The sequence below is a fragment of the Lonchura striata genome, chromosome 23 (assembly GCF_046129695.1).
Source record: "Lonchura striata isolate bLonStr1 chromosome 23, bLonStr1.mat, whole genome shotgun sequence".
In the NCBI taxonomy this organism is placed as follows: domain Eukaryota; kingdom Metazoa; phylum Chordata; class Aves; order Passeriformes; family Estrildidae; genus Lonchura; species Lonchura striata.
The window spans coordinates 1,287,551-1,301,131 of NC_134625.1; the positions used below are offsets into that span (position 1 = coordinate 1,287,551).

Sequence of the window (13,581 nt, forward strand, 5' to 3'; positions counted from 1 at the left end):
TTGAGGGCATGGACTGAACTATCCATTCTGTAGGTTACACAGCATCCCTCAGAGCATCCCTTAAAGTGGGATAATCTTCCCATCCCCTTGGAAAAGCCAAACTGGGGGCTGGTAATGTTTTAATTTTGTACCTCTAAGAATTTAGTGACCTTCAACCACTTTGAAGTCCTTGCAAGGCAGGGGATGAAGTGTCAGGGAGTCCTGGTAATGCTTTCATGTCTCTGTCAAACTAAAGTTTCACTTCAGCACTCATTGCAGAGGAAAATAAGCAGTGTGACTCCCAGAAGCACCTCTAGGGACTCAGCTGTGTGACTTCTTCCTATTTAATGCCCATGCCTCTCGCTGACACTGTTTTGCATTCGGTGCACTCAACAAACATGTGCCCTAAAACCTGCAGTAGTTTGGACTGCTTATTCAGCTGTGATTTTGTACTGCAGGAAGGGCTGGGTTACATCTGTCTCATTACAGACATCCCACCCTGCCTGCCTACCCCAGACCTGCCCCAGTTCCTGTCCCAGCCCTGTCCCAGCCATACCAGTAAGCGAGGGTGTAGTTCACAGCCAGGATAGCCACAGCAGCTGCCCAGTGCCAGAAGAAGCACATCGTGAGGAACATGATGTTGCTGTGGTCGTTCTCATCCCACACAGGACCTCCCCATGGCTGGAACAGCACAACACCGATCTGGGTAGAACAAGAAGTTGGTGGAACAACTATGTTGGGAAAAAAATTATAGAATCCCAGAATGCCAGAATGGTTTGGGTTGGAAGGGACCTTAAATAACCTGTGCCGGAGCCTCATCACCCTCACAAAGAGTTACCTTTATATATTTAGTGACCAAGGAACTTGAGCCCTGATCAGGATAAAGGTTTTTGCTGAGAGTGAAGTCCATCCTTGCAATGAGAGGCCACACAAAGTAAATCTGTGCCCAAGTATCTCTTTTTCTGTTCAATATCCAGACACAATTGACCCTCAGCATTCCAAAATCCAAGCCATCCTTTAAATACTCCAGATTTAGTATTTTACAAGCTCAGCCCAGTTTTTTACCTCTGATTAAATGCTGGTTTGAGTTAGTACAGCCTTGAAAAAGAGAAGAGAAAGTAGTTTGGTTTTGGGGTGGTTATTTTGGTTGTTTTTTTGTTTGGTTTTGGTTGGCTGGTTGGTTGGTTTGGTTTTGTTTCTTTTTGTTTGTTTGTTTTTTTTGGGTTTGTTGGTTTTTTTTTTGATAGCTTAGTTTTGAGAGCAATTATCCCCAATTGATTTCCTTGCTTTTCCAACGAAAGCAAGCAGCTGGCTGTATTTTAACTTAGCTGTTTTATTGCTGGTGGGATTTGTATCTTTCCACTAAACCAGAGGGAGGGCTGCAGGGAGCATTAGACACATTAAGCAATTAGTACTTGGTCATTAGGTACTGCAGAATGTTGCTCACTTGATTTTGCTCTTCCCCCTGTACAAGCAATAAGGCAAAACAAACAGCTCTTGCAGCAAGAGCAGCCATCAGAGATGACCTGTGATAAGTAAATTTTCATTCTGGGTTATGAGTTATTTATGAAATGAGCCTGGCAAAATAATCCCTGAGAGGTGTGTGATTGATACATGATACTTGTTCCTCTCTTTTCCCTTTGCTTCATTGTTCTGGGAAGGCAGAACAGACCTGCCAGAACCATGTTCCCTGGACAATGGTGATGTGGGCTCTGAACATCTCGAGGACAATGTTGTCACGCAGGAAAACCTCTAGTAGGATGCTGCCAGCCCCAGCAAAGATGGTGATGAGCAGCAGGGAGTGGATGTGCTGATCCAACATGGGGCGGTGAAGGACGTGGTAATAGAAAAGACAACCTGCCAAAATACGAGCCCTGATTAGAGCAGCATTAACAACAGCCGTGGCCACTGAGCTGAGTAAATCACCTGCCTGGATGGCAAATTGAGACAGGCCATCATGGAAAGAGGGGACTCCACATAGCACCATCCCCTAGGCCTCCTGGCATCCCAGCATCCAGGAAGATGCCCAACCTTGGGGCAGGAGGATCTGAGCAATACAGTGACCAAGGACAGGGTAATTTTCTTCTCACATCTGTGCTGACACCTCTTCAGATGATCCTTCCCTTCTAGTCAGGCTTCTGCTGTGTCCTTCTTTCTTATTGCTAAACTTCACCATTTTTTCGGAGCTGTAAATGATAGGTTTCCTGGTCTTACAAAGTGTACATGTGGAGCTGCCCCTGCTGCTGCTGCCTCAAAAACTGATGTGATTGGGAAAGGAAAAGTAACAGGAGCTATGCCTTCATTAAGGAGGGCTCTATATAAACAAGACCTTCTTTTCCCATATGAGAGTGTTGGAACTAGATGATCCTTAAGCTTCCTTCCAAGCCAAGTCTTTATATGATTCTATGATCCAAAAGGGGTCTGGAATCCTGGCTGGTGACTTGCAAGGCAGCCTGAGGACAGAATGATATTGGTGCAGTGCTGAAACTGAGAGAAATCACTTCAAATTGCCACGTGTCATGCAAGGAGATCAGGCTAATGATGCCTGCATTGCAATTAATGGCTCTCAGGGGGAACATGGGGCAGGAGAACAGCCTGTTGATGGCAGAGGAATGCAGAGTTCACCAGCCATTTATCATAACAAGGAACCTCATTCTGCTACTTTGCAATGCAGTAGCCCCAGAAATTCCAAAGCAGAACCTATCCAGGACTGTATTTCCCATCTCATTCCAACCCAGCCTGCCCTGTGTCCTATCTCCAGAGGCATCTGGAGCCATATCTCAGTCAGGAAAATTTTAGCCCTCCTCTGACTTGGTCCCCAATATCCCTCCCCGAATTAAGCACCACCTTCTACCAACCTTCAACAAACACGGCCACAGCCAACATAAGGCGATCCAGACCCTGCGGCACCAGCTGGGACATGTAGGTGAGGACATCTACCACCCCGGAGAGGCCATAGAAGAGGTACATGGTGGTGTGCTGCCAGTTCATCAGCTTCACCCAGTCGTGCTTCTCCCCACTGTACAGGTACAAGTGGGGACCATCGGGGACAAACTGCTCCGCCAGCATCCCTGCAGGACATCCAAGAGCATGGAGTTTCTGGGGGTTATTTGCAATGGTTGAACCTACTCCTTTCTGCTAGGGGTTCTGAGGCAGGAGCTGGTGAGTTTGCATTAGGGAGAAAAGACTGGATGGAAAAATCAGGCCTGTGTTCAATGGCAGCTCAGCTTTGGGAAGGGGTGTGAGACTTGTTTTTCCACATCAAACTATACCAGAGATCAAGTCAAGATGGACATCAAGGATGCATCCAGGCTGCCCAGGGGAGTGCTGGAATCACCATACTTGAAAGGATTCAAAAATACGTAGATATGGTGCTCAGGTTCATGGTTTAATGGTGGACGTGGCAGTGGTTAGTGCTTGGACTCAATGATCTAAGAGGTCTTTTCCAGCCTTAAAGATTCTCTGATCCTTCCACATCTAGACCAGTTCCTGTGGAGTCAGGCCTCCTGTACAATCATCAGTGCAGGCTAGGTGAATACTGCCATAGCAAGTGAAAGAAAACCCTTACCTATTAGAGAAAAGAGGATTTTGATTCCCCCTTCAATGGCATCCACACGCTGGAAACAGTAAGCCCTGTGGGATTTTTTATTTACTTTCTGGCTGAGATACTGCAGTGGGTATTTCACTGACCACCAGAGTCCAAAGAGCAGGAAGAAGCTGCCTGGAAGCGCATGACCCTTAAAATTCGCCATCCTGTCAACCTCTTCTGACTACAAGGCAAAGAAGAACAATGTAATTATTCAATTTACACAAGTTATTTGGCATAACACTGGGGAAAAAAACAGGATTTCCCCTTCAGGGAGGACTGGAGTAGGCTTGACCAAGCCCATGGGAATAGGAAGCAGCACAGGGAACCCCCGAGACGTCTCTGAGGTCCTTGCCCCAAGATTAGGAAATGTCAAAAAAGCCACAGTTTTTTCAAAGGAAGCCCCAAATCTGCTGCAATGTCTGACACATCCCAGCCTGAACCTTTAATTCCAAGGATCCCTCTCAGCAGTAGGTCCTCCTTTTCTTGCTCTTTTGAAAGTATTAACATAAGGATCTGCTGCTGACAAGGGCTTTTCAGGACCCAGGTAGGAGAGATAATACACAGGGAAAACAGGAACGTCTAGGAGTGAACAGAATAATGTTTCTTAAGCTCCATGAACAGCCATGGAACTGGTGTGCAAAGTCCAAAACTTTTAAAAATCTCTGGAATTATTTCAGGCCATGGAAGAGGTGAAAAAGCCTGCATCTATTCCACAAACCAAAGCATTTACTTAAAAATATACCTTCAAAAATAGCCCAAAAGCTGCTGGAAACAAAACACTGTGGGTTTGGGCAAACAAATCAAGTAATTCCCTGCATCCTGACCTGCTCACACTCCTTCTTCCCTCTCCTGAGCATCTTTAAACCAGGACTTGCACCAAGCTGCTGGAACCTCTGTGCTGGAGTGCACACACACATGGTTTGCAGGATGCTGGGACTCATTTCCTGGGAGAATTACAGCAATTAAACCCAGCCAGCTCCTGTTTGCTGTTTGCTTAATTAGGTTGAGAACTGACCAGCTCTTTCGTGTGGGTTCAACCATATGTTTGAGGGCTGCCTTGGTGTGAGGTCGTGTCAGACTGGGCAATTAAGAATGTTTTAATTTATAACAAGGCTGTGCTGTTGGTGCTCAGGACTTCCGTCTCTGTTTAGTAACTTCTCTGTGCCAATCCACTCTTAACTGTGAGCAGAAACTGTCTCCACTGTGGAGTGGATGCTGTCTCTCCACATAGCAGGAGTTGCGTTGTTTGGACCTGGATCTGACCTCCCCATCCTAGACATCCTGATTATCCTGAAATTGCCTTCCCCAGCAGCATTTTGGTCTTCAGTCAACACTTGCTGAAAATATAAACCAAAAATGTTCTTATTCTGCTGTTGCACAAGGGATAATTTGCATGTGGGGTTAAACACAAGTTGTTACTGTCAGCCTTGGAGAAAGGGAGTTGATTCTTTGGTTTATTACTACCCAATTTCAGGTTGGTTTGTCCCAGGGACACCTTGTTTCATCCCTTGAAGTCCACAGCTGGTGCAGATACCATCTCCCAGAGGACTCTGTCCCCGAGCAGGAAAATCCACAGGGTTAAAACTGATCTCCTAAATCCCTGCAACCAACCTGCCTGATCCAAGCTGCTTTAACCAAACAGCTAATCCAACAGCTCGAGCTAAGCAAACATTGACTCCATGTGCAAACACCAGCCCAGTACATGCAGCCATGCAGGGCAACACATGGGGCCGATGTTCCTGCAGTGCCACCAGGCTGGTTTCCATCCTGTCTTCACCTCTGAGCTATCCCAGTGGGTTCATGAAGATGAATTTAGGGGGGATTTAATCCAAGAGTGGAAAAGCTGTGCATGGATAGGGCATGGTATGAGCTGGCAGCTTTGCAGGTCACTATTAGCACTGCAGGGTTATGCCTTATTTCATGAGTTAAAAGGAAAGATTTATTGACAAAGGGTGCATTGGGTAATTAAACAGAAAATCAAAGCAAGATGTTGTTTACCAGCAGGGCTAGCACAGTCCAGTGGGTTAATACAATCATTTCTGCAGTCCTTTGAAAGGGGAAACTGGGGAATGGGAACATCCAACTGTTTCCCTGTGATTAAGGGAGCAGCATTCCCAAACCATGGGGAGGACTGAAAAAATCTGTATTTTCTGGATGAGTAGAGAATCTCATCATATACATGAAAAGGAGGTCATGACTTTAAACTGAAAGAAGGGAAATTTAGATCAGGTACAAGGAGGGATGGTGAAATATATCAGGATAATAACTGGAAGCAGAACCAAACCCATCTGAGAATACCACAACAAGAAGGCTTGATAACATATCTTGCTGTATTAATGCTACAATTATAACATGACCATAGCAATATACAGTCAAATATATAACTGATGTAGCTCTTGAAGTTACATATTAAAAGCTGATATAAAGTGAGGCCTGTTGGTTTTCCAGCTGAGATTGGTGCAGTCAAATTGGGACGACCTGAAGGATACACTGATCAATCACAATTAAAAGATCAGCTAAGTAGGGTATGCACAGCCACCTTACAGTGCTTATGTGATCTGGGCTGAGCTCAGGGGGTCATAGGGACTCTTTTGGGTTTGCTGGTCTCCGTTCCTGCCTTATAGCAGGGAGCACATGGCTCAGATAGGACACGTGACCAGCAAAACTATTTCTCAGGCTTCTCTTCCTCCCCTGAAAACATGCAATGGGGAAAAAACCAACCACAGTTATGTTGTGCCCTGAGACAAACAGCTCTTGTTTATCCCTGTAGCTCCAAAGGAAGTGAAACATGCTTGCAATCAGCAGAGAAAAGAACAAGCTGAAGGTCCAGTGGGTGCTGGTGTTGGTGGTCACAGCCACCATCCCAGAGCATCCCTGCTGAACATGACTTTGTCCCTTCCCTCATCACCCAGCTGTGTTTAGCTCATGTTCCTGCTGGCTTGTCATTTGTGCTCTTTACCCCCTGTTTACTATGGAGCCCTACACTGTGTCTGTTTAATTATTTACTCTTTCATCTGCTCTTATCACCTCCCAGAGGAGCTGGTTTTTCTTGGTTTATAGCTAATGCACCCAAACTAACAGGGGAGGCATCTGGAGGATGGTAAAGAGTCTGAGAGCCTGACTAGGCTTTCACCTCCTTCTTTGCACACTACCCTGGCAGCCACAAACTCACTTTTTAGCCGCAACCTGGGCCATTTTACTATTCCAAATATTTCATTTGGTTCCCTGAGGGAGTTTTTTTTTTTTGGTATGGGTTTTTTTTGGGTTGTTTTTTTTTTCAAGTCCACTGGAAAGTGTCTCAGTCAAGGCATCACTTCCATTTTCCCCAGCTAGGAAATTACAGTCTAAAGTTCACCAGTGGGAAGAGCTAACAGCCATCACCCCTACAATTAACTTTGCCCTTTAACCTGTGTGAATCAGGTGGTTCAGACACACCAGAGCTGGTTTGCTCACTGTACCTGTGCTTGGCTCTCAGAGCATCTGTGGGTGACAGGGATAGTCCCCAGGGAAGGGCTGACTCAGGGAAGAGGAGAAATGACTTGCAAAAAAACCACCCAAGCTGAGCTCAGGCTGAGGTGAAGAATGCCACTGAGATGTGTATCTGGAAATAATGAAGCTATTTCCATCCTTCCAGAGGGGCTTTTGTGTTGAATCTGCAGCTGCAAGAGTGCATAAAATCCAGACCTACAGACCGACAGCAGCTGAGGTGCTGTGCTCAAAAAACCATCCTCAGTCAGCCCCTTCCCTATCCTGCATGTTCTCTCTGTGTCTCTCTAAATATAACATAACCCCACTACCCAAACCTAATGGGGATGGCAGTGAGTGAGCTATCTCTCCCTCTGAGGACAGAGAGATGGCAGGAGACACGAGAGAGGAGAGGCATCACTGACAATGATAAGCTATCCTGTACCCTGTGCTGTCTCACTCATTACCAGCACTGTCTTATTTGTCTGCAGGGGCATTTATAATCATAGCAGCACTTCCATTAGCTCCCACAGGAACTGGATCCCTAATTCATTAATGTCAGGCTAAAACCCCACTCTGAACCATTTCATCTCATTATTGTCGGGCTCTCTTCTCCCTCTGTCTGCACCAGGGAGTGTTAACAGTGACACTGAGCAATCTTCTTCCTCATACTGGGAAGCTCAGCTGCAGCTGCAAAAGCAGGAAAGCAACATTTCTGCATATAAAGGATCCTTAAGGGGTTCAGACTTAGGTTAAAAAATTATCATGATCATTGGACACTATTAGGCTCAATTTCCAAGATGTATCTGAAGGACCATCAGGTACTGCAGGAGCTTATGCAGTAGCTGCAGACAGAGAACACAAACTGAGATAATTCATCCTCCTGAAATGGGAAAGTTCAGCGTGAAAGTTCAAACAGGGATGAAAGCTTTGAATTCAGGATGCTGGACTAGAGGTCTATTTAATAGACACAATGGATCCACCTGGAAAGAGACACTAAGGGAGAGAGATACAAAAGCTAGTAATGGAGAGGTTATACAGCTGTCTGCTTCCTCTTCCTTATGCTGCCTCCATTTCTCTTGTTTTATAAGCCCCTGGTTTGGATTCTCCACCCCTATCCTTGCTCTGAGCCATCATCAGGGAAGCAGCAAGAAGCTATATCCCATCAAAGAAAGCTGAGAGATAAAATAAATTAGCCAAAGCCTAATTACAGGGGCTCAGAACAGACACTTTATCATTCCTTCTCTTGTGACCTGCATTTGTTTATTTGTGGTTTTAAGACAGGTCTGACTTTAAAAATTACATCTTGGGGGAAATGCACTTTACCATCTCAAAAGCCATTTTTCTTTGCTTCTATGTGATGGTAAAGTGCTTTCTAAAGGAGTGGATGCCATCTGTGCCCTGAACTGCCTCCCTTGCTCCATGATGTGTAATGGGGCAGCCCTGACTCCAATAACCCCTCACAGGCACCAACCCAAAACAAACTCAAACCAGGATTATCACCATCAAAAATCCCACAAAAAAACCCCAGTATTTATAGAATCCTAGAATCACAGAACAGTTTGGGTTGGGGAGAATTTCAGGATAATACAGTTCCACCCCCTGCTATGGGCAGGGACACCTTCCACTAAACCAGGTTGCTCCAAGTCCCATCCAACCTGGCCTTGAACACTTCCAGGGGTGGGAAAGCCAGAATTTTGCTGGATTCCACAACTTTTCTGGGCATTTTCCAAAGAGGAGATTAATATTTGTCCTCAAATTGTCCCAATTGCCCCAGAATGTGACACAGGTTAAGCACAATGTGTCTTCAACATCCCTCAAGGAAAACTATCCAACACAAAGGATTAAAACCATTTCAATTGCAATATATACCAAATATATCCATAAAACACATAACTCTAACCACAGTTTGTCCCTAGGTACCCCAGAGCTGTGGTCCCCAGCATCCCCCTCCAGAAGCATCTGGAGCTTCGGCCATTGCACTCTGTGCTGCCAAGGTGAGGAGTTGGTAATTTTTTAATGATAAGCTGGTAGGAAGAATGGAAGAAAGAAGGAAAAAAACCTTCCCCTGTAGCACAGGTGGCCCTGCCCACAGCAAGGAAGGTGGCATGAGATGAGCTTTAAGGTCACTTCCAACCCAAACCATTCTGGAACTCTATGAATCCAAACTGTGAGGTTTTAGGCACTAGAAGTGACTTTTCTAGGCATTGCTGTGGGTAGAGGAAGGTGGGGAGAGAGTTTTTGGTTCAGTGCACGCAGCAGCAATTTCAGTTTGGCTGCAAGGCAGAGGGATTGCATTTAATTTGGCTGGGAGTGGAGTGGGGAGCCAGCAAGGGTTCCTTGCGGAATGGCAAGGGGGTTCTGGGGCCCTGCTGCCCCCAGGCTGCCCTGCTTTCACCTCTGCCTGCTTTGGGGCCCCACATATCATGTTTATTTTTCAACTTCCTCCTTGAAAAAAGTTGCTGCGGGTTTGCTGGTCTGTCCCATTGCCTCCCAGCCCAGCAGGGACAGCAGCCAAACCCCTGTGAGCCCCTCCACAGGAGCCTCAGAGCAGGGCAGCTACCCAGTGGGCTGAGAACACTTAAATCTCTCACAAATTTGCTTTCCTAAGGGAAGCAGTGCTTCACCCACCCTGACCCCTCTCTTCTCTCCCCATGGAGTTTGGATGCCAAATTGAGGGGCCCATAAAGGGCAGGCAGGGGGTCCCTTCCCATCCCATGGTGTGGGGTGACCTCCCCCTCCCCATGGCAGCCTTTGGCAGCAGAGTCTTACCTGTCCTGGTGATCCTGGTGCTGCACCTCCTCCCAGGTGATCTGTGCTCCTCCCCTGCCCGTGGCACCTGCCTCACCTGCCTCCTGCCTGCCTCCCAAACCCCAGCTCGGAGGGAAAGGTGACCCTGCACACAGAAATCCCCCACTCCTGGGCACACCAGGTGCTTTAATTTGCAGTTTTCTCCCACAAAAGGAATCCATGATTTGCTGAATTTTGGCTGTCTCAAGGCTTTCCCCCTCCAGATCTTAATGTTCTCAGATTTTGTACAAAGATTAAATTTCCTTCTATCAGAGTTCCCCATTACCAACTTCATGCAGGGTGGGATACAGGGGAGTTGTGCGAGGCATTACTCCCCACTCCCAATGCCTGCACCCCTCATCCCCAAAACACTGCATTAATTATTAACTGGATTAACTCCTTCAAAGCACTTCATTTTCCATTTTCCTTGCTTCCCAGGTTTGATGGATGCCCCTCCTAGGATACACACTCATAACCCATATTTCAACTCCAAATGCAATTTTCTGACCAGGCCTCCTATAAACCTGGAGTTTATCCTTAATAATACTTTCCACTTTCATCTCCAGTCTTGCAAGTGCTTTACAAATGTTAAATAATTAACCCTCATTACACCCTTGGGAGGGAGAGAAGCGTTATTATGGCTATTTGTAAAGGAAGCTCTGACAGGGCCTTCTGTGCTCCAGCCCTGGGCTTTACTCACTTTTAGGGAGCAGTGCAGTGACTTACAGCACTGAGAGCAACTACACCTGCCACAGGAAATTTGTAGTAAGAAAGATGGATTTTAATGTTTTAAATATATTCAGCCTGATTTATAAATGTCTTGAGGTTCAGAAGAGCTGTCTGCCAACCCTGTCTTTTTCTTTTATTATTATATCACTATTTTGATTTATTGACATCAAATATATTCCCTCTCCTTGTCCCACAATGTTGTTTAAACAGATAAGTTCTTAAATAAATAATAAATAAAGAAAAGAAAAAATTGTCAATTAAGCCATCATTCTCACCTCTCAGAGAGGTAAGTGCTGCTGGAAGGGAGGAAGCATCCCACAGTCATCCTTTTATCAGTGGAGGGGTTGGATGCCCAAACCCTCTGTGTTTTTCAGATGGAAAAATTCAAATTTTCTAGAGGCAAAAGCCATGGTGCAGGTATTTCTTGTCTCTTCATTAAATTGTTTCACAAATGTCCCAGGAGCCTGATGATGTTTTGTGTCCCACAACCCCTGGAATATATCAGAACTGAGGGGTTTACATTCACCTTGCTCCAGGCATGTAGAAGGATTTACCAGAAATTTACCAGATTTACCCATAAAACTACTCCCAAAACTGAGGCTGATGAATAAATGGAAGAAGAACAAGTGTTGAGATGGAGGGCCTGAGAAAAATGAAGAATTATTTAGCCTGGGAGTTGCTACAAGTTCATGAAAAAAAGGTCAAGAGATTTCCAAAAATGCAAAAGAGACCCAAAAAGATGCCATGGAAAAATCTTGGTCATGAGTGATGAAGTTGCTGTAGCTGTCACATAAGAAAGACTGAGTTTACCTAAAAACAAAACCTTTTGTTAAATGTTACTCTGAAATGGGAGCTTGTTCCCACCCAAAGCTCTGCTGAGTCATGTTGGTGTTTCTTGTCTACCAGGAAATTTGCACCTTCAAATATTTGCAGAACAAAATCACAGGGTGTGTAGGGGGGTGGATCTTACTCCAAGGAAATAAATAACCTCTCTGAGTGTATTTATTGTAGTAAAGACCCTCCCTGAGCTGGGGTTACTCAGAAGTCCAGCAGAATGTTTCATTTCCAAGTGGACCTGAACAGTCATTTCCTGATAAGATGCATCAAAACCTGACATCATTTTCAACTTATATCCATAATTTCCTAAAGCTCAGCCACTCTTAAATTCCTTAGACATCCTTGAAAACACATGTAAAGGCTGTAAATTCTTCAGATAGATGTCCAGTTCAGGCTCTCACCATCCACAGGCACTGGGCTAACATTGGAGGTGGGAATTCTGGTCCGCACAGCACATCCAGCCTAATAAACCAGTCCTGATCAGCAACTTTGCAATATTACTGCCTTCCCATTAAATCAATCCTGGAAAAAAAAATCAGAATTCCTATGCTAGAATTTTTTGAGGCCTCAAAAAAGCTCTTTTGTATCCTGCCCATCTCTAGTTTTCCACCTCCTGACGTCTGTTTTCTCCCTGCTTATCTCACACAGAACTCCGGCTCCTAAACATATCCACAGGAGATCTGGCAGCAAAGAACACCCTGGCAGTCTCTTCATATCAACACGCAAAGCTGAGAATGACCAAGAAAACAGGAGTTTGCTTCTCTGGGAATCATTCCAGTATGCTGTCTGGTTAGACAATACCTGCAATCTCCATGGATGCAGCTTGGGATGCAGGCTGGAGCATGCCATGGGAGTGATGCTCAGAACTAACAGCTCAGAGAAATGGGGGAAATGATGGAGTGTCAGAGCCAGGAAATTAGTTCCTGCATTTTCCTGTGCTGGCAGAGGGGATGGGTGAAGGAGTCATTTGCCACGTGGCCACATATCTGGAGAGAAGAGCTGCACAGGCTGCCTGCAATTTTAAGAGACAGGAAAATAGGAAATCAAGCTGGCCAGACACTGATATTTGTCTGGTCCCTTGCTGGAATATCGATGTATTTTCCAACCAAAATGATGATGCCACATTTTCCTTCCCCTCCTCTTGCACCCACAAATCTTGCCTGTGTAATGCAGGCAAAAGGTTTTGTACTTAGATGCTTCCATTTCTAAGGGAGTCACCTCCTGGTGGCACCTCCTTAAGCCTTTCTGGTACCCAGGAAATGATCCCTCACAGCATCCTCCCACCTCAGTGTTGTTTGTCACCTGAGTGCTCACCCATCATATGCAACCCAGATTTCCAGTGATTCTGAAGTACTTTGGAACAGGGGAAGGGGTAGTGACCTGCAACTGCTCCACAGTAGCATCACATAAATTTATTCCTCTCCATGGACCACTTCAGTCCCCACATACAGGAAGATGTGGAGTACAAAGAGCCCTGAGGAGACAACAAGGGACCCACCAGACTCTGCTCAAAATATGACCTAATTCTTGCAAATGTCATGTTCCCACACAAAGAGGTTGAGGAAGGAGTTTGCTAGATGGCAAAAGGAGGAGATGAATAAATCCAGTATGGCACATCTGCAGCTGTGGAGAGCAAACAGCATCCATTCACAGCCAGGAGGAAAAGGGACTGCTTTGGGGCAGAATGGGACAAGGAAAGGTGATGTAAGCAAAGACAACCCCCAGAAATGTCTCTGTTACAGCCCTGTGAAAAGATCCGAGACCTCAGCTAGGTAAGAACAGGTGCGAATTAAACAAAAGCTGGGGGGCTCAGCCCTGATGTGATTCCAGCTGCATCAGTTCCAGCTGGATATCAGAATTAAAGCATGCTTGGACGTGGCAAAAGCATTAATAAGGGACAGAAAAATTTGTGTAGCCAGATGAAAGAAGAGGAAGAGAAAGAGAAGGCAGAGCATGAGAAAACAGTGACAGGCAACTGAGAGGTAGGCTCAGGGAGAGGTGGTGAAAGTTAAAGATGAAAAACAACAGCACCTAAAAGGAAGCACAAAGTGGCCAAACTGTGGGAAATCTTAACAGGATAAAAAAATAATGCACAATTGATGTGCAGTTTAAAAAAAAAAAAAAAAAACAAACAACAAAAAAAAAAAAAACCATGGGACCACAAGGAAATGAACCCCTAAAACACCTCAGAG

General features: G+C 45.4%; 1 protein-coding gene across 1 annotated transcript in view; it reads right to left on the reverse strand.

The window, feature by feature from the left end:
• The window catches only part of LOC110470979 (transmembrane protein 45B), a 54,902-nt gene that overhangs the window by 1,185 nt on the left and 40,136 nt on the right, over nucleotides 1-13,581 (reverse strand). The window contains exons 2-5 of the mRNA XM_021531087.3: nucleotides 3,548-3,749; nucleotides 2,838-3,050; nucleotides 1,652-1,836; nucleotides 536-681 (exon numbers count right to left, since the gene is read on the reverse strand). Coding sequence (XP_021386762.2) covers nucleotides 536-681; nucleotides 1,652-1,836; nucleotides 2,838-3,050; nucleotides 3,548-3,749 — 746 coding nt within the window. The remainder of the gene's footprint in view (nucleotides 1-535; nucleotides 682-1,651; nucleotides 1,837-2,837; nucleotides 3,051-3,547; nucleotides 3,750-13,581) is intronic.